General features: G+C 41.1%; 1 protein-coding gene across 3 annotated transcripts in view; it reads right to left on the bottom strand.

The window, feature by feature from the left end:
* The window catches only part of Map4k3 (mitogen-activated protein kinase kinase kinase kinase 3), a 159,378-nt gene that overhangs the window by 78,904 nt on the left and 58,320 nt on the right, over positions 1 to 22,154 (bottom strand). For 2 of the 3 annotated variants that reach the window (XM_038318094.1, XM_038318095.1), the window contains exon 3: positions 5,248 to 5,338. In XM_038318094.1, the coding sequence (XP_038174022.1) occupies positions 5,248 to 5,338 (91 nt within the window). Of the gene's footprint in view, positions 1 to 5,247; positions 5,339 to 10,075; positions 10,082 to 22,154 lie in introns of those variants that run through there. The other variant, XM_038318096.1, reaches the window with a different exon arrangement.

Raw genomic sequence — 22,154 nt, 5'->3', positions numbered from 1 at the left:
TATGCATGGAAGGGTATATGAGCACCACAGCTAATGCATACATTTCTGTTGTTGTTTCTGATATGGTACATATTAACAAATGCAACCCATAGAAATATCAGCTGGCTGCCCAGTGGCAGTTTTAAGAACTCTGAGAATGGTTGGCTTTAGTCTTATTCAAAATAAGAAAGGCGAGGCTGGAAAGTTGGCTTAGTGGTTAAGAGCACTTGTTCTTGCAGAGGACCAGGGTTCAATACCCAGTGCCCACATATTAGATTACAAACATCTGTAACTCTAGTTCCAGGGTATCCATGGCCTCTGAGGGCACCAGACACACATGTGGTATACATACATAAACACAGGCAAAACATTCAAGCACATTAAATAAATTTTTAAAATACAAAAAGAGAAAGGCACCTCTGACTAGAGGTTGCTACAAAGGCTTGTTTAAATTCTTCATAGAACCCAACTGCTATCTTCTTTACTGAGATACCATACTCCATTTCTTTTATTAATGTAGACATATATGTACAAGTATGTGGAGGCTAGAGGACAAACTTCGGTGTAAGCCTCAGGGATGCTGCCTAGCTCTTTTGAGTCTCTTACTGGCCTTGAGCTCACCAAGGAAGCCAACTCATCCTCCTGTCTGCGTCCCCATCACTGGGATTACAAGATGAGCCATCAGGCCTGGTATTTCCAAGTGGGTCTCAAGGGCTGAGCTCAGGACATTGTGCTTGCAAGACAACTGAGTTATTCTGCCAGCCCTGGAGTTCTAGATATTTCTGATTATCAATTCTTCACTGGATCAATAGCTAACAAAGATTTCTCTATCTGTGGGCCGTCTCTTCACTTGTATTACAATTCACCTTATTTAAATTACCTTAAATTGTTCCAGGAACTCAAAGAAGATGCAAAGTTATTTTTTTTTTCCTTTTGAAGAATAAAAACATTAAAGCGAGATGGGACTGATTTGGTATTGCTTTCCACAAAGGCCAGGCTGGTCGCCACTTGTAAGTGCTCACTGATGACATGATTAATAATTTATTCACGATGTTTGCTGGGGGAATGGCTGACATTTGATTTGATTGTATTTTTTAGAAGTCATCTTTCTTCCTTTTGCAAATTAGTCATTGATTATCTCTAATCTTCAATGTCTCTTCTATTTGTGAAAAAGACATCCACTGATAGTGGATGACAATCACATCTGCTAACTGTTCAGTGTGAGACAGAGCTCATATAAATCTAAAATTTAAATTCATTTAAAGTGTCTAGCTGCCTTGTAATTCCCTCCTCACCTGTCATGCTTCAGCTCCATCTCAAATGCTTTGCCTGCCCTCTCCAGCTCGCAAACAGTTCTCCACAGCAGGGGGAGCTACCAGGGACACGTTCTCTGCTGTCTTTCAGATTCACTGCCACTGGCTTCCACTTAAAACGGTTCCATTCCTTGATTCTTCTTACTAAAATACAGTGTGTATTTTATGCTATGCAGTGACTTTCTAGTTTATACAGGCAAAGAAAACCTATGGACTATACATGCTGACACTATTTAAATACACTAAAAGTGATTTACATTCATAACATTCCACTTGGTTAAATCTCTATTATAAAAAAATGAAAAAGTTTAGGCAGTTAGAATTAGAAGAATGACTCTTGTCTGACAAATGTCTTGGCTGTAATGACAGATCTGCAGGCACTAGGTCACTCGCCACACTGTCCGTCTCACAGGATGGAGTGGAGTCAATAGGCCCACTTCATGCAGGCCAACAAGTTGTGGGTCTTTATGGCTAGGTATCTGAACTGGAATAAATGGGCTGCTTTAATAAATGTGTAGAAGCCTTTTTTTTTTTTGTAAAATTAACCTTTCTATGTTACACCTACATAAACAAAGACAGAGCAGGTGGGGTGCCTCTCACTATTTTAATTTTCCAGTTTGCTGTTCATTACAATTGACAACAACAAAAGTTCTAACAACTATTTACTGATCTGAAAGTCTTACTCTATCTTTTCATCTTCCCACATACCACAGACTTTGGAAAAGTAATTAATAACTATGAGTGATTTATAGTGTTCGCACACACAGCATACTTCAACAGTAAAACAAGCGCTATGAGCAGGACCCTAGGAGTCAGCAGCTGGGGATGCACACTAACTGCTCGTCCCTGGGAGACCCGGCCACCAAAGGCTGCACCGCTGTAGTCACAAAGACAACTCAACTTCAACTTAAGTCACCAACGTGAAAAATACAAAGTTCAGTAACTGCTGGACATTTTCATACGCTCATTAACTGGGAGTCAGATTTGAAATCTTTTGGTTCATTTTAAAATAGATACTCAAAAACAAAGGCAGTAAGCCGTTCAGCAGGCTCTCTCCTTAGGGAATATAAAGTGACCAATACTATGTAGCAACCCCCATCACAGTCTGATGTTTTCCCAAGTCCCAATCCCCTCACCATCTGAAGAGACGTAGGTAGACAATTGGTGAGACCCAAATGAAATGTTCGATCTGCCAAGAGTATTGCTCTGATGTTCATGTCTTCATCTGACCCCGACAGCACGGTTGTGCTTACGCAAGGAAAGGCGAGGGAAGGATCTGCACAAACAACTATTGCCCTTGTAACTCTTCATATCTATATGCTCCAACATCAAGGTTTCTTTTAAAGAGTAACTGTATACTAACATTGACAACTACACTCTTTTCTGTCTAAAAAAAGTTAGAAGGAGCCTGAAGTTAAATTATACTTGGCTTTAATGGGGTTAAGGAATAAGTCTTTGGTGCTTTAATTCTTTTTCTTTCAAGAAAAACACAAGCATTCAGACAATGTGCACTGAATATATAGCATGCTATTTCTTAATTTTAAGGCACCAGAAGAACACTTAGTCTCTGTAGTCCTTGTTACACCTCATGCCAATGGTGATGAACAGCCTGTTGGGACATCAAGTATTCAGCCCTGCCGGAGCTCAGACGGGATCTCTCATGAAAGGAGTACAGACAGCTGCTAGAAAGGGGACTTCTGGAACTGGGCATCTACTGAGAAAATCACGGGCTGACTCCGATCCCCAAGGGCAGGTCTGTCAGAAGTCAAATCCCTCATGCACTCCTCTATCCTTTTGTCCAAATCTGTTATAATACACTGCAACAACAGCAACAGAAGAGGTTGTTATAGAGTGTTTTGGAGGTGGTGTACTGAACTCCAAACCCCTTGTCCTTTTTAAAATCAGTTGATTCTGCAAAGAGGTATCAGTGAGAGAATGGGCAGAGCCAGGCTTAAATCTTGCCAGTAACAAGCAACTGAGCCTCAAGAAGAAAGGTTCTATTAAGCCTTGTTTTCTCATCTGAGAAAGAATGGGCTGGGGGACAAGCTCTCTCAGTTCTCTCCAGCCCGAACACAATACAGACCTAATTCTTAGGATTCCATGCTCCTCTTTGGTCCCAGTCTGTACTTAATCAGGAATCAAGAAGACAGTAGAAGAGAGCTAAAGAAAGGAAGGAAAGCTGTGTTCTTTTGTTCCTCCATTTGCTTTCCTGTCATTTTCACTAGCAATGCCAGTGCAGTGGGACATAGTCACCTATCTGAAGCAGCATCCTCACATTACATCCCCATAACACCGAAAGAACTCAAGTCTTATTTTTCAAAAGGATTCTGTTTTAATTTTGGTTTAAGGAAAAGAACTGCACTATAATCTTTACATTTGGACAAAAATAAAATAAAAGCAAACTTGATGCTAAACCCTTTCAAGCATCTTGTTTTTAAGCTGGAAATAACATACTAAGAAGCATATGGCTAACTGAGGAAGTGGTCAGACGAGGCACTGAAATGACAGGACTTTCAGAACAGCGAGCACAGCTGGCAGCAGCCCCGGTGACATTTAGTGAGCATCGGATCACATCCTCCGCGCCACTCTTCCCATTTCACATGCATTTACACTTAGTCCTCATGGGCGCCTCCTCACAAAGGTGCTATCACCTCCATGTTACCGAGGAAGAGATGGAGACACCCAATGACTAAATAAATAGCTTATCATAAGTTACATTGTGGATTCTGACATTTTTAATCAAGCCCCTAACTTCTATATCACAGACCACGGTCATTTTACCACATGAAGGGCAGCATATAAGTAGTTGGTTTTGTATGCCCTACAGTGCTTGGGAAACATGATTAGATCCAGCTGCCCAGGGAAGCACAACAGCTCTCGTCAGAAGACCAGCCTGGCCAAGAACATCTGGAACGCTGTCTGAGTAGAGTAGGTCGGCACTCTGCCAGGACCAGCAGCAGGTGAGTGAGTCCTTTTGCAATGGTGACTCTTTCTGTATTTGGAATCAATTACTAGCACCATAAACTTAAATGATTTCAAGCTGATACAGACAGTAACTGCCCCTCTGGGACCACTTCCGGCCACAAGGACAGGTACTGAAGATGTACCTTTTGGGCTGCTATTCGAACCACTCCCCATTGAAGGAGTATCAAAACATCCGGAACTGTGCATGGCACTAACCTACCCGATGTGAGAGGACTAGTGATCTCTTTCCTGTCTCCATCCAACCTACCTGGTTTAACAGACTCTAACAGGGTGAGGAAGGCTGGTTCGCTTGGCTTTTAACAAAGGAGGAGACAAGGGACAGAACTCCCCAGGGGCTCTACCCACTGGGTCAAGTGAGAATAGGAGCCTGTAACAGGCATAGTGGCCCCCTGCCAGTAGCAGAGGAAAGCATTCTCCAACCTTCCTGTTAAAAGAGACACCTTAAAAGCAACTAGGTCATGGTGTCAGACTCACTGCGCAGACAGTGAGAAGAGCCAGGTTTGTTTAAGGGACTCCTCCAAGGCATGTGACCTGCTCAAACAACACAAGAGCTGAGTTCAGAGTCAAAAGTTCACTTTGGGTCCTGGAAAAGTATGTTGTAGAAATAATTATAGTTCCTTGTCTTTAGAACAAAATGAAGCAAAGAATGAGACCAGAAGTAGGACACAGAAAAAAAAAATCCCTTAAACGAAAAAGTTACTTTGGGGATGAATGCTCCTGACTGAACTCTTAAGCCTAGACAAAAGGGGCAGCAGACAGCTTCCTCGCCAAAACCACACCCAGCATTCCCAAGTCACAAGATGGTGACACTGCACAGAATCAGCATAACAGGTTTAAACAAAAGTTCCATCCTGTGAAAAGAAAAGACCCTATCCTCTAAGCATGAATCACAGCATTGGAGTCAATGCTATTCTGTTAGGTGAATTAGGTGATGGAATCATTACTGTTTTCAAAATGAAAAACAATGTACCTGAGATAGCTTCCAAAATAAGCAACAATGTTCGGGTGTTTGCAGTCTTTCATCATAATGATCTCTTGCTGCACAACCGCAAAGTCTTCTCCTAGGACACAAGACAAGGATGTTGGTAAGAGTCAAATGCTCATTTACTTTAAAACATGTGAAGATAATATACTTATGATTAACTATAACATAGGTATAAATTTTACATCCAATGCAACCAGTTCATTAGTGGCATTACTTTTAATAACAATTCCAGCCATACTTGAGAGGAACAGCACTGCAGTGTAAAGTACAAGTGTCCACCCCAGACTTCTGGTTCCAATTCTGTTCACTTGGCATACACGCTTAGACAAATTACTTATCTCTTTGTGCTGATTCCCTGCTCAGTTAAAAAAAAACAACTGACCTCACAGGGCTGCACACCTGGAAAAAGCCTGGCAGGGTAATAGTTTCCGTACAGACATTTACTGCTAGTACTATCACACCTTGGGCATTATCAAGGAAATACATATTATAAATAGTCTTCAGTAGGAAACACCCATTCATTTCCTTGTTACTAAACAACATCTGGCTGGCTGTGGTAGCAACACACCTATAGACAGGCCAGTGGAGAAGAGGCAGGAGAATCACTAACATTCAGCATAAAGAGGCAATCGTTTGTCAAGTTAGAAGAAGACCTAACCCTGGGTACATGAAGGTGGTGATCTCTACAGTTCTGGAAGGGCCCACAGTCTAGCAGCGTGCCTAAGGGTGACCCCTGTGCACAGGCCTCTTCCACTTAGCCCTTTCCCAACAGTGGAAGGCCGAGAGAGGCTAAACTATTAGCCAATTGTAAGCCCTGCTCCCTGCTTGTCCAATTCTTCAAAATAAGACCTGGCAACCTTACAGCACTATCTATCACAAGCTGTGACTACTGAGCAAGCATGGAGAGAACACAAGTGCGGGGAAGGGAGGGTAGTGTGAACCAGAGGCAGGAGAGAGAGGAAATAAAGGGCACACTCACACCTAAACCAAAGCAACTCCATGTTTAGTATAATAATTCATGGACAGTCAAATAAAATGGATATTAATGGCAAAGTAAAAAAGATGGCTCTACCCATGACTACTCACATCGAAGCATGAGACTGTCAGAGTAAGAAGCCCTGACATTGCTGGCCATGGTGTTTTCCTACTGTAAATGTAGCTCAGACTTGAAGTAGCCTAGTCAGGAACTGTCCGAATTCAGCTCAATCCCTCCTCACTCTATGTCCTAATTACAAGGGAAGAGTATTGGAGAGGAGATGGTGTGTCAGGACCTTAATTACTTAAGTCTATGTGTGCAAAATCACAAGTCCCTATAGGAGAACAGGGAATTCTCAAAAATTCACATCACCCAGTCCCCGTGTGTGTTCATTTCACACCCTAAGAATTCCTGATCTTTAGTTTATTAGGAAGAAATTCAAGTTAGTTTCATGGACATGTGAAATACTTTGGAGGGCCTGAACATTTGCTTTGTCACCTGTCCTGGAATACTACTGTCTGCAGTCCCATGAGAGAGCTGTACATGGTCAAGGTTGATCTAGTCAGCACAACACTCCATGGCTGAAGCTCTCTCTCTCGGGAGGCCTAAGAGTTATTAGTGGTCATTACAGAGAAAATGATCTGTGGGCAGTGCGAGGAGAGACAGGAGGAGGAAGGGTGTTTAATGAGACAACTAAACGACAAGTGAGCCTTACCTCCTCCCATAAGGTGCAGACATACTTGTGCAAGACTAGGGCTCCTGTATCACACAGCCTTAGCAGGGGGCTTCTCTATGAACTACAGTAACCTATTAACTATACAGTGATCTCCACACACATCATGTCTGTGTCTACATCCTCACTAGAACACAGTCCTCTAGGACAGGATCAGGCCTACCTGACTTCCATATCCTTAGCATGTGACACACATCTGAGTGGGTCCATACACAGGAGCACACAGCTCCTCCAGGGGACATCAGTTGAGAACAACAACGCTGGGCTAGAGTTAAGCAACACTGGCAAGCCTTGTACTTTGGGCCATTTACTCCCCCTTTTCATATTAGTGGCTTCAGCTTCAACATTGTTTCCTATGAAATGTTACTGACCCAAATATATCACCCCCTATGATTATGAGTATATACAAGCTAAACCAACATGTCAAAATTCAAAGAAAGCTTCCACACCTTCAGTTAGTAAGGTAACTGAGGTATGTAAATTTAGGTAGGAAAAAAGAACACAGCTTATGTATTAGTAAACCAAACGAGTTGAATAGCTGACTCAGAGAACTTTCTTCAAAGCTTGTATGAAATTCCAAAGATAAGTAAACAAGGAAAAAGTTTCTAGCGCACTTAGCTAGGACAACAAAGAGCAGAAAGTTGAATTCACATTTCAGAAGATGCACCTGTAGACCCCTTGAGGCACGCGTGGCCAGGCCAGGCCCTGCCATTCCACTGCTCCACCCTCACCCAGACCACTCTAATGGCCCTAACTTCCAGTCTCTCAAGATGCAGGTGGCGAGCTCTGCCTTACAGGGGGAAAAAGCCCAGGATCAGGTCACAAAATCCCACCAATCCCTGAATTTACCCCAGGATTAGGGCACAGAATCCCACCAATTCTTGAGCTCGCCCCAAGAATCCCACCAAAGAATCCCACCAATCCAGGCCACTCTGAAAAGCTCCACCCTCAAGAAACCCTATATAAATACTGCCCTCCTGTTCAATTCTTTGTTGCTTCTCACCTAAGCAGAGACAGGCATTTTTCTGTCTTTCCCAATAAACCCCTTGTGTGAGGTCTGATTTTGTGGTATTTCTTGGCTCCCAACTGCCAGGATACCTTTCCCCTCAGAGTTGTAACACCACATCCCTCCCACACACTCTCCCGCACCATCCAAAAAACAAACAAACAAACAAACAAAAAAAACCCTGAGATAAATCAGGCAGACCTTTAATCCCAGCGAGGGGAGGGGGAGGGCAGGGAGCAGAGGCAGGTGGATCTCAGTGAGTTCGAGGCCAGGGCAGGCCCCAAAGTAACAGAGAAACCCTGTTTGAAAAACAAAACCCTGAGATAAACAGGTAAGCTGACAAGCAGACCATGTAATGAATGAAGAATCACAAAAGAGGCAGAAAAATATAGTCATGTGACGTTCTTAGAACAAATACAGTATAAGATTATACCTAACATACAGGAAGTATTCAATAAACGTTAACTATAACAAACAGATGAAAATTCAATGATGGTCCCCAGGGGTCTTTGTCCCAATAACTGATGAATGTTATGTGGCAAAGAGGTTTGCAGGGACAGTAAAAGTGACGACTCTAAGATAGGGCTACCATCCTGACTGTGGGAGACAATTGACAACTGGCGCAGGAGTTTGGGAATGTTACTTCAGAAGTTGGAAAAGGCAAGAAAGCAGATTCACCCTTAGGAAGATCAGGACTGAGATACAAACCAATGGAAAAGCTAGGGTGTCTAGTAATAATTCATGCACATCTGATCAAAAACCCTTTCATAGGGTGCCAAAATTATACAACAGAAAAATGGCAGTCTTTACAACAAATGGTGCCAAGAGAACTGGATGTCCACACGCCAAAAAAAAAAAAAAAAAAAAAAAATGAACCAGCACAGTTCACATAGAGATAAAAATGACTCAGAAATGGATTTAAAAACATAAATGCAAGACTAGAAATTGAGAAGCTCCTATGAAAAACAGGCAAAAACATTTGTAGCATTGGTCTTAGCAAATGATATCAAAACAAGGCCAAAAACACAGAGAACAACAACAAAACAAAAATAAGAACATCGAGACTATAATCTTTGCACTGGAAAGAAAACAATAGACTTGGAAAAGGCAGCCTACCCGAAAAAGGAAAACACCTGCACACCACCCATCTGGTAAGATGCTACTGTCTAAAATATAGGAAGCAAGTAATCAAATAACTCCATTAAAAATTTAATGAAGAGTGACCAGGCATGCAATTCTCACAAGATGTATAAAGATAAAACATCTTATGTACAACTATAAATAATACAATTTATTTGTCAATCTTTAAAATTTGAAATTACAAATAGTGTTTCTGAGGATGCCAAGAAATTGGACTTCTTGAATATGGTTGATAAGCATATAAAATTGTACAGCTACTATTGTCAGGGATGTTAGGGTCCTGGAAAAGCCCCACAAAAGACCACCATCCATGCATGCAATTAGCAAGAGCATTTATTATCTTGAGAAGGTACTAAGCATGCTGGGACTGCGTATCCAACACAAAGGCAAAAACGGTGGTGGGAAAAAAACTTTTCAGGATCTTTTATACACAACTAAAGGAATTCTAAAAGCAGTACGATCATTCTATCTAGGATTGGTTTATGCAAGTGACAATCATATCAGTATGTTTCTAATTGGTTAGGGCTAGCAGGGGTGGGCTAAGACTATAGGGTTTCCATTCTTGGACAAGTCTGGACAAGTCCCAGGCTTTGTCCTTATTCCGTTATTGCCTTGAGGTACCTGATGGGAGGAGGGGAGTGGGTCCTGTCCTAGTAAATGCGATTCTCCTTGTCCTTACTGGGGTGTGTGTGTGTGTGTTTGTGTGTGTGTGTGTGTGTGTGTGTGTGTGTGTTGTGTCACGGTGACTGATTGTATTTTGTTTCTTCCTCAGAAACTGACTTGTTCAGTTTCAGGAGGCTGGAACTGAGGCCTAATTCTTAATTTAGTTCTTAGGGACCTGCCATGATATTTGCCTGGCCCTCTCAATAGGGAGCCTACTCTGCCAGTTTATAGCCAAATCAAAGTATTCCACCTGGCTGGGACTACACTCAGGTATTTGGTATTAGTCTCTGTTTACCTGGTTCCCATTGCTGACTGCCTTACTGCCAGCATTAGCCTGGCAGTTGACTTTTATTTTGAGCAAGCTAACAATAGGACCTATATCCTCAACTGCAATGTCAGCTACATCAACCAAAGAATAAATTCAGCTACCAACTATGCCCCCTAAAACGGGGCAAAGTCAACAATATGAATCATGCCCACAGATCCAGTGGAGAATGTGACAAGGCAAAGAACACAGAGGTCCTCTATCTTGTATTTTTGCTGAGGCTATTTCAGGCTTATCAATAATTTTATCACCTTGATGGAAAATTCCATGGAAAACTACCAAACTCTATCCTTGGATCCTGAAGTCAAGATGCCACCACAGCTAGCTTCTGTTAAACTGCTTGCTTCTGCAAAGCCCCCCTACAGTTGCCAAGAGAGCTGCCAGGATGTGATTTCTGCCTTCAAAAACCCTGTGCTGTGGACACCTGGGCTACACTTAGGACCCAAATATCTGTGTGTAATGCCAGTAGTAGGGAATTAAGACTTTCATCTGGTAGAAACCATGTCTGAGTGGTCATCTCTAAAGGGCTCCTTGTAACACTAAAGAAAACAATTCAGAGGTATCCCCAAATCAGATCCATATGATCTAGTAATACTGCTTTTGAGCAGATACTCAAAAGAAATGAAAACAAGATCTAAGAGTATTTGCATCTTCTTGTTCATTGCAGTATTGTTCATAATAACTGAGGTAGCAACAACCCACATATTCACTGACAAATAAAGGGGATACATAAACAATGTTATAAACACACACACATGCAAATACATATACACACAATGAAATATCATTCAGCCATAAAATAAAATGAAAATCCTGTCATGTGCCTTGTTACAAAAATTTCTGAAAAGCAGCTATGTCTGGCTGTGAATCAAAAACTCTTAAAGGAGTCTGTACAGATATTGATGGACCAAATGGACTTTCAGTACCATGTAGAGAATGGGATTCTGCAGGTTCAGAAGCTGAACATCCTTGCTCCATTCTGTAATGAAATTAATATCTTGTGCTAATGAATAAAAATCTTTTAGAATCTACTGACTTAGCAGACCACTAGCTTCTACCAATCCAAAATCTAAGAATGTCATCAGGCAGCATCTCAGTCCTATAGAATAGCTTCCCCATCTCACTGTGCCCACCTGTGGTGGGTTGAAAAAAATAAAAAGCCCCGTGAAGGGAGTGACATTATTAGGAGGTGTGGTCTTGGTGGAGAAGTGTGTCACTGTAGGGTTGGGCTTTGAGGTCTCCTATGCTCAAACTACACTCAGTGTAGATACAGTTGATTCCTCTTGTCTCGGGATTAAGATGTGTAGAACTCTCAGCTCCTTCTCCAGCACCATGTCTGCCTGCATGCCGCCATGTCCCACCACGAAGATAATGGACTAAACCTCTGACACTGTAAGCCAGCCCCAATTAAATGTTTTCCTTTATAAGAGTTGCCATGGTCATGGTGTCTCTTCACAGCAATAGAAACCCTAAGACACCACCGATGCATTTTAAGCTTGCCTTAATTTATGACTTCCTTTGTTCTGCAAAACTATAAAAACCTTGTGAAACTGCTTCCATGTTGGAACATGGAAATCAGGGTAACCTAAACCTAGTTCCTGGAACTAGGTCACTCAAAATGGCTCCAGAAGACTACCTTATTCCATTTAAGATGAAACTGGTTTTTTCATTGACAGCTAACATGAATGGAACTGAAGGCTAATATGCTAAATGAAAAGCCAGTGACCCAAAAGTTCTACAGAATTCTAACTTGCACCAAGAATTTAAAATAGCTAATCTAATAGAAAATAGAATGATCACTACCATAGACTGGAGGAGGGGTGGGGTGAGGAGCTGATGTTCAAAGGCTACAAATTTCAATCATACATAGTCACAAACTCTCTTGTATAACAGTCTTCTTATAGCAACAAGACTGTATTAGATACCTAAATTCATTAAGAGGGTGGATATCAGGCTGTATACTATACTAATAAATGGTCCTAGAAACATAAAAGTTTGAACATGGACTATAGAACATATACAAGGTTTCTCGTCCCAACGTTGTAGCATTAAAATTAAAGAGCTAATAAGTAAACATTTTTGCAGCTGATCACTGAGACACACAGGTGGGAAAGAGGAAGAAAGTGTAGATAAAATAAAAGATCCTCAGTCACTTTGTAAGCATCAAGAACTTTAGGAGGTAAGTACTCTGTATAGAACTGTCAGCCTGGACAAAAAGCACCAACCCTGCTTTGAAGAGTGTTATCATAGGTGATGCAAGGACAACTCTACCCACAAGGCAGTGCAGAGAAACAACTGGTGACGGGGATCTGCCTCAGTGCACAGGTGCCAGGTGAGTGCCTCCCCCGTCCACCCATCCCTCTGTGAGGAAACACAAAGCAGAGTGCCTCCCCAACCACTACAGGCAGAAAACTACCACCAGAGCTGACAGGAAAGAAGGCTCATGAAACACGACTTTGGGAAAAACAGTGAAATGAAGTCTTATTGGAGTCTCGTCACTCTTAGATTCTGTTCTGCAATTTAACGCATGCTGCTCTCACACGAATAAAAATCTACCCCGCCCCATGATTTTTCCTGCTCATCGCTGTCAGTATTGTTCACTGGGCTGGAAATGGGTGAATGTTCTCATTAGGAGACTTACTCCTATAGCTGACAGCTAATAAATCACTTATCTGCGTTTATAGCCTACTCCAGTAACTGGTGCTACAAATGATACAAGTAATTACACGCAACTTGAAAGACTGTAAGTCACTAGAGGAGGAAGAGTTAGAGGCCTGTAGCAGACAGTATTCCCCTTGTCAGAATTTGAGTGAAGAGACACTAGCCCAAGTATGTGACTTGCTAAAAACCACACATTCCATACGTTAGCCACCAAGGTCTCTTTCTGTATTTGACCACTTCCTCCTCCTGAGGCTGACTACCAAGGTCCAGCTATTAAAGTATTGAGGTCCAGCAAACAGAAGCCCCCTTTGGCTGCCCTAATTAACATGCCAATCAAAATTAAACAACTCACCCTAACACAGGGTTCCCTGTACACCTTTATAAAGTGCCATTTTCCTATGTGCGCACTTGTCTCCTTTCTATCCAGAAGCAGTTCTTTGGGGACAAATACCCCTGCCCACTTTCCTTCCCCTTCTCCCTTTATCTCTTTTCTTTGTCCCTTATGTCCTCTGTCCCTCTGGGGCAAGAAATCTGTGTGCTGAGAACTTGGTCTTGGGGGCCCTGAGCTTGTCCTTTCACTGAGCATGAAGCACAGGTGTACATGTGCTTACTAGCAAGCTTCAATGGAAGCACTTATCTTGATCTGTCTTTATATTGTTTAAACTGGGTCTTAAAAGTTGGCAGTGTTCTAGCCCAAGCAAGTTTAAAACCAAAGAAACAGACCTTTAATCTCACAAAATCAGGTTCTCTGATGGAAAAAAAAAAAAAAATCACACACCAGAGGAATCTTGGACCATCTCAGCAAATGCAGGACAAGGCAGTTATTACAGGATTCACTATTTGGAGAGGAGTGGAGCTGAGGTGAAGTCCAAACAAAGCAGCGTTTTGTCAGGCTTAGAATAAATACAAGCACTGGGCTGCAAAACAAAGGCAAGGTCCTCTCTTCCCATGGAGGATGAAGTTAGGACAGACATGTTGCTGTGTCATCCAAGTCATAAATCAACATAGTATTTTTAAAGATTTATTTTACTTTAATCTGTATGACTGGTTTCCTGCATGTATATTACATGTACCACATTTGTTCCTGTATGAATGGTTTCCTGCATGTATATTAAATGTACCACATTTGTTCCTGTATGAATGGTTTCCTGCATGTATATTACATGTACCACATTTGTTCCTGGTGTCTGCAGAGGCCAGAAGAGAGCCCTGGGTCCCTCTGAAACTGGAGTTGTAGATGGCTGTGACCTACTATGTGGATCGTGGGAACTGAACCCAGGTCTTCTCCAAGAAAAAGCGTTCTTAACCACCGCCCCAGGGAGTCCCAGCTGTGGAACTGGACTGTCAGGATTCAAAATCCTAGCCCTCCATTAATCAGGACAAAGTACTTCGGTTTCTTTAACTATAAAAAATAGGGGTAATAACATAAGGATTAAATGAGTCAATGCATGTAAGTCACTTACAACAGTGGCTGGCACAAATTAAGTTTAAATACATGGTAGCTATTAGTAGCAACAAATGCCCTAGCTCAAACTAACTCATCTCTATCTCCATGCTCATCCCCATACCTTCCTCATTAATTTGATTTATCTAGTGAGTATTTACTAAGAGGCACTGGGAATCTTGTGGAAAACCAAATTTGTCTTCATAGAATGGCAGTCCAGTGAAGACTGTGGCACTACATTCTTACAAATGCCTCCCCTTCCCGCCCCCCTTTAATGTGAAAAACTTTTAATGCTAAAATATTGACTCATTTATGGTGAAAAGATGCCACACTCCCCAATGACTTGTCAGGAAGAGACACTGATTTCTTTTAGGACAATATTACATTTTGTTCCTGAAAACTCTAATACTAACCAGAAAGGGTCTTAATCTAATACTCAGTATTTGTAGCATTTTCCTAATTCTTGACATTTTATCCTTAACATATTCATGCATCTGTCTTTCATACCCTTCTGATCCACACATGTGCACAGCAAAAACAGCTGATAGAAAACTAATAACCTGCCTTACAGCTAGGGTGGTGAAAATTTTCTGTGATTAGTACTTTCAGCCCTAAAACCAGGAAAATCTTAGGCAAAAGCCAATGAATCTGTCATTAATTTATAGCAGATGGCACTGAAGAAACAAGTCACTACACACAGGGAAAAACAAAGGTCAACCAAAACGGTCCAACTTCATAAGCACTGATCACACGAACCCCAAAGGACCATCCTATACCACAGCCACATGTTCCATGCCTGACTACAACCCCAGCCCAGTGCTCGTCTCGAACCTGCCTTTTATCACTTGTCACTCATGGAGAAAACACCTCTCTGAATGTGTATGTGTGTGATCACAGTAATATGAACACACACATACATACATGTACATGCAGCATAACACAATGACAATTATAGCTAAGTTCTCCACATTTGTATATGAGCAATAGTTACATACTGAAGTATTTCCACATCTGAATTTCCATTGGACACATATCAGTGTCAGACAGCATACACACATATTTAATTCATACACGTACCCACACACTCACGTACAAATGGGGAGGGGTAGGGAGAAACAAAAACACCACTCCCGTTCTCCATACTGTTTGACACATTTCTCTGTCACTGAACCTCCAACACATACTGCAATTCTCATTTTGGGTTGGTAACATCTTACAGGTTCAAAAAGAAAACACCCCCCTTTGACCAGAACTCATTTCCTCTTCAGTTCCACCAACCTGGCTGCATAAGCATCACACTCTCTTACCTTCTTGTGATGCGCTGTATACCCTAGAAAAACCCACCGTAAATCACAAGTCCCTCGCTAGCGAATGCACATCTTGCTTGCGCTTTGCGCAAGAGGCCTCAAGAGGAGACTCTTTCCTGCCATCTCCATTTCCTTTCCCCTCATTCTCCCTTTCAACTGCTCTTATTAAACCTATCAATGTGATTATGTGGTCCTCAGATTTCATTGTTATCCACACCGTTATGTCAAGACTTCCTCCTGGGGTCTGGAAATACTCATTGTGTTTGTGTCCTAGCAGAATGACTCTGGCAGTTTATGGTCAAGCTTTCTTTGCTGAATTCTCCTCTAGTAGACCTCTAACAGAATTAACCTTGGGCTCCAACATCAGCCCTTTCTTCTCTAGCAATACTTCTTTTTTTTTTTTTTTTTTTAAAAATATTTATTATTTATTATGTATACAATATTCTGTCTTTGTGTATGCCTGCAGGCCAGAAGAGGGCACCAGACCCCTTTACAGATGGTTGTGAGTCACCATGTGGTTGCTGGGAATTGAACTCAGGACCTTTAGAAGAGCAGGCAATGCTCTTAACCTCTGAGCCATCTCTCCAGCCCTCTAGCAATACTTCTTCCTGGTGATATCATCCCCCTATCTTGCTTCAAGAGTTAGTTGTATCCTGAGGATCTTGAAACTGTGCCACTAGCCTCGCTTCTCCTGGAACTACAGGTGCATGTCCACTGTTAGTCAACATGCTAAAACATACACAGTAAAACTGGGTTACTGGTCCTACTGACCCTGTTCCTCAAAAGGCTTGGGACATCTATGATCCACTCCTAGTTTTGGTAGTTCATTTCATTCTGATGGGAATTGGCTCACACTGATGGAGCCATGGTGGCCTGTTCTCTACCCTGAATTTTGCTCTCTGTTCTTACTTTGGAACACTGTCCTTGCTTGTGACTACAGGGAATGGTTTTCCCCAAGAAAATCCCATGACTGTGTTACCATTCCAATCTCAAGCCAATGCCATGTGCTTTGAGCAGTCTCCTGACATCCTGACATTGGCTGAAGTACCATAACATCTTATTTGGTTCATCAGCTTACTTATGTATACATTTCCATACTCACTGTGTCACGGTTAACTAAAATCTACGCTTTTCCAGGGTCAGGCTCACCTGCCTTAGGTACCATGTCTGGCACTGGGTAGACAATGACTAGATATTAATCAAATAATTGACATACACAGATTTTTCACAAAATACAAGGCCAAAAGATTACATATGGTAAAGGAAGACAGCCAACTATTAGCCCCAAATGATTGGCAATTAACAGTGGGAGAACATGGAAGAAAGAAAACCCATGACACTTCCCAAGTGAAGGATAGATACATACAACGAGCCTACTACATCCGTAAAATATACATGTATGCTATCTGTGATGTGCAAGGCCAGGCCCTCCACAAGCCTGAGAACACAGTTAGAAATGAAGCCTGGCTGAGGACACTGGCTGCTGACGGAGCTCTTGCCTAGACCTACACAAGGGCCTTGGGTTGATCCCCAGAACTGTGCAAAAAGGAATATAGATGTATAGGAAAGGTACCAGAAAACACCGTCTTTTCTCACGGAGCTTACACACCTGCTGCTGAGTGTGATGCTGCCTTTCCCCTGCAGCCTGATGTTTGCAGCAGAAATTAATTTACATCGCTGACCACCATGTGAGCCACCTCTGAGGCCATTGTGAAGCTCTCAGGTGCATGTCTACCACATGCACCACGCTGTATGTACTCTTCACAATGCATCCTTTCCAGCAGGGTGGTTTGCTAACAAAGTGACCTGACTCACAGAACCATCTTGCCTATCTTCTCTGATCTTTGACCAGCCTTTCACAGTCTGCTTAGTTCACTGTAAACAGAATCATATGGGTTCTTCTATATAAATATCACAATTTCTGAAGAAAATAGAAAGTTGACAGTGGTCCTCAAGTCAGAATGATGAATGACTTTAATTTCTACTTCTGTTTTAATTCTATTTTTCTACTTTGATTTACAATGATCAAACTTGGCTTTGCAATTAAAGTCCAAAAAAAGTATAGACTTATAGTTAAGCAAATGACACTGGAGAAAGGGAAATATAAAGTCACGTGAACAGTATAAAAAAAATCAATGAAACACCTTCAACAAACCTGATTTAAACAATTTTGCCAAAATATCTCAAGTTTTCATTTTACTTCCATTTCAAAATGATTACCAGCCATTTAAAAGAAAAAGGAATTAACTAAGTCAAACTACAAACACTTAAAGTTTATCACATTGCATTTAACTATTTTTAATTTTACAAAGGAGACTGACCACTGGGACTCTAAAAAGGTGTGAGTACTACATCACCCATGAAGACTGTCCTATCCCATACCAAGCCAACTGATTCTGTTTTCATAGTTAAGAACTCATGACATATTAAATGATTCTGGAAGGAAACTAGCATAGTCCACCCTGAAGGGAAATTAGAGGGCAAATTATTGAGCTTCTTTAAAAAGAAATAGAAAAAAAAGGGACAAAACAAAAGAGAAACCTTACAAACATAAATGACAATTAAAATGTACCAACTGTTTCTAGTTTGGAGACTTTATTACTAAGAAACTATTATCAATATTGTTAGTTGACTCTTAGTTATGCATGTAAGACTTTAAAGAAATGTTGTATGTGTGTAAGCTTGTGCAAGTCTGTGAGAATTTGTAGAAGCCAGAGAAGGGTATTGGTTTTTCTGGTATATTACGTTCTGCCTTATTCCCTTGAGACAGGGTCTCTCACTGAACCTGGAACAAGACTGAAGATTAGGAAGCCCCAGGGATCCTCCTTTCTCTATACTCTTATAGCAATGGGGTTACAGGCCAAGGTCATACTAGGCTTTTTTACATGGTTATTGGGCATGTGAATTTGGATCCTCATGGTTACATAGATAGTACAAGACTTAGCCATTATCCTAGCCCCTTTAAAAGGCATATTAAAAATGAACAAATAGGTTCCTTGATGTGGGATGTCCTTTTGTATATGTGTTGTTTTTATTGGCTATGAATAAACCCTTTTGGCCAATGGCTTAGCAGAGTAAAGCCAGGCGGGAAATCTGAACAGAGATCTAGAGATAGAGAGAGAGAGAGAGAGAGAGAGAGAGAGAGAGAGAGAGAGAGAGAGAGAGAGAGAGAGAGAGAGAGAGAGAGAACGCAGAGTCAGGGAGACTTTATGTAGCTGCTGAAGGAGACAGACACCAATACCTTACCCAGTAAGCCACAGTCTCGTGGCTATACACAGAATAATAGAAACGGGTTAATTTAGGATATAAGAGTTAGTTAATTAAAAACCTGAGCTAAGAGACCAAACAGTATTGTAATTAATATAATTTCTGTGTGATTATTTGGGTCTGTGTGGCCAGGAAACAAATGAGCAGTCACCACCTACAAAATGGCACCCGTATGTTTGGGGCTAACTCGCGTGGTCAGTCACACTCTTTGGTCAGGTGCTTGTGTGCCTGCTCAGGGTTAGGAGGAAAGTAGCTGAGAGCATGCCTGCTGCTCAGCACCCCTGCAGGGCAAGCAGCTAGATGGGGTCTGCTAGGTGTGCACAGGCAGGAAAGCATCATGGATTCCTGCCGCCATATATGGAGACATTTCCAGGCCACACAGCACACTGCATGGCAGATTTAACTTTTACTCAGATAAAAAGGGTTTATGTGCTGCATGGTGCTTCCTAGAGCTGAGGTGTTGAGCACAGCTCTGATTCAGCAGTTCCAGAGCTGGCAGTAAATGTACCTCTGGCATACTGAAAGGCCAAGAGAAGTAGAGCCAGCATCAAGGGCTGCTGCAACCACAATGCTTAGGATTTTAAAATATTCCTTGTCAGAAAATGATTTCAGATACACAACAGGACAGATTCGACATAAAAGACCTCTAAATGAGATACAGTGTGTTTAAAAACTGCACATAGGCTTGGGAGAGAGAGAAAAAGAGTACAGACAGTTATAAAAAGGGAATAGTTTTAAAAAGTAAAACAAAGTCTTTAAAGAGACAGTAAAAGTAATATAAGAGTACAGACAGACATAAAGGAATCAAGATAATATTAAAAAGTAACAGTAAAAAATTCAAGTAGAGATGGATAATACACAAAGGATCTGGATTATGCATATTACTGTTTTCTTTAAATTTTTTGACTGCAGAGAGACATTTGATTCTGGGGGCTAAAGGTATCTTGATTTCAAAATTTGAGTTTAAGGAATATGTTGTTTTTTTTTAAAAAAAAGGTTCTGCTTTTGTTTAAACAGAAGATGAGAACCTGTAGATTCCTTTCAGGTTAATGTGGTTTAATGAAACAAGCCCCCCTCCCCCCAAGGTCTCTGTGAATCCTAAAAATACTTCACCCAACCAACAGCAGGAAGCAGTTTGGGAAGAACTATGCCCAAATTCCAAGATGACTGCTTATAAATGTTGATTTTCATTTTAAAAGGGTTGGTTATAATAGTCACAGTCAATCTCTCTCTCTCTCTCTCTCTCTCGAAGGGTGGATATGATATAGAAGTGAATACTTGGCACTGTTATGGATCTTGGTCTTATATAAATCTAAGGTCAATTTTGTCACATTGTGTAAATGTATTTCTCTTGCATTATGTTTATGCAGCTAATTAAAAAATGTGATATATAATTAAAAATACAGATTAAGAGATAGTCATCTCTAATAGTCAAATTGTAGTCATGTGAGATTTTCTAGATATACAGAGATATATTTCAGATAGATAATCTTCAAACATTTCAAAGACCTACAGAATATGGTATTTAAGATGTTTTAAGAACTTAGACTTTTCTTGACAGTAAGACATGTCTACTTCTGGCAGCACCAATTACTTCAAGAGATGATGGGCACTGAAGAGCCTCCTTATGGATTTGCTACCCATTTGGGAAAGAAACTGCTCTTGCCTGAACTGTTTGATGGTGTGCTGTTTAAACTGGACATGCAGGATCTACAGAAAATAACTGCTGAACTTGCATAAAGAAGGTAAGACAGTCCTTCAGGGTTCATGCTGCTCCATGAAAGAGTCTGCCAGGCCTTCTACAGGACACAGAAGAAAGTGACTGACAAATTGTCAATATAGGTGAAACAGTCTTTCAAATTTTCTGCTTCATGGAAAAGTCTGTTGGATACTATGGGCCTATAGACTGAAGATAGATGCTCCATCAATACAGAAGAACTTTGGTTGACTGTTCAGGCACCAAGATGTCTCTTTCAATTCTAAAGTTTTGGATGCTGCTTACAACGCACTTTCTGTTTACTTAGGTAATATGATATCCTTCTGTGGTCTTTGAAGAGTTGAAGACGATAGTTATAGTTTTCCTAAGTTATGATAAAAGATATATTAGATATGAAAATTTTCAGATACAAAAGACTAAATATTGTAAGTGTAATGCTTGTTTGATACCTGTTTTTTCATATATAATTTTACAATGTGAAAGTTAAAGCCTTCCTTTTTAATTAGACAGAAAAAGGAGATGATATGGGATGTGTACATGTGTTGCTTTTATTGGCTAATGAATAAAGTGGTTTTGGCCAATGGTTTAGCAGAGTAAAGCCATGTGGGAAATCTGGACAGATATATATAGAGAGTAGGTGGGGTCAGGGAGACTCTGAAGGGGTAGCTGCTGAAGGAGACAGATGTCAAAACCTTAACCAGTAAGTCAGTCTCGTGGCGATACACAGAATAATAGAAATGGGTTAATTTAAGATGTAAGAGCTAGTTAATAAAAAACATGAGCTAAGGGGCTAGAGAGATGGCTCAGAGGTTAAGAGCACTGGCTGCTCTTCCAGAGATCCTGAGTTCAATTCCCTCTCTGGCCTGAAGGTGTACATGCAGAGTACATACAAAATATATAAATAAAATTAAAAAACCCATGAGCTAATAGACCAAACAGTGTTGTAATTAATATAGTTTCTATGTAATTATTCAGGTCTGGGCAGCCAGGAAACAAACAAGCAGTCTCTGGCTACAGTTCCTCATTTCAAATATAAAATTCAATGATGTATTAAATAAATTGACCAAGATTTGCAACCATAACTATAAGTCAGTTTTAGGACAGTTCCCTCTCTCCATGAAGACTTCTCATGTTCACTCACTGATAGTTCACCCTCTGGCAGTTCTAGCTCACTAGCCCACTTGATACCTTCTCTGAGCACTTCACCTAAGAAAACCAAGTGCACATTCTCCCGTAACTGGCTCCTTTCATTTAGCATTGTCTGAATCCGCAGAAGCATGAATTATTAACTACCTTTCTACTCTCTGTACATAGCACATTTTGTCCATTTGTTTACCAGTTATAATGACTCCAATGGAAGGGCATTATGAATAATGCTGTGTAGAACCCTCATGTGCAAGTTCTGTGAGTAGACATGAAAAGCATGACTGCTGAGTCATTATGGCAAATTTAGTTACCCTTTAGGAAAGAACTAGAGCAGGGCATAATGGCATAAATCTTTAATCCCAGCACTTGGGAGGCAGAAGATGGCAGATCTCTGTGATTGCAAGGCCAGCCTGGTTTACACAGTAAGTTCCAGGACAGCCAAAGCCACACAGGGAGATCTGCTGACAAAAACAAACTAATAAACCACAAAACCAAAAGCCACAACAA

Source organism: Arvicola amphibius, chromosome 2 (assembly GCF_903992535.2).
Source record: "Arvicola amphibius chromosome 2, mArvAmp1.2, whole genome shotgun sequence".
NCBI lineage: Eukaryota > Metazoa > Chordata > Mammalia > Rodentia > Cricetidae > Arvicola > Arvicola amphibius.
Note: the sequence above shows the minus strand (reverse complement) of the source record. Positions and strands in the feature narration are given on the sequence as shown.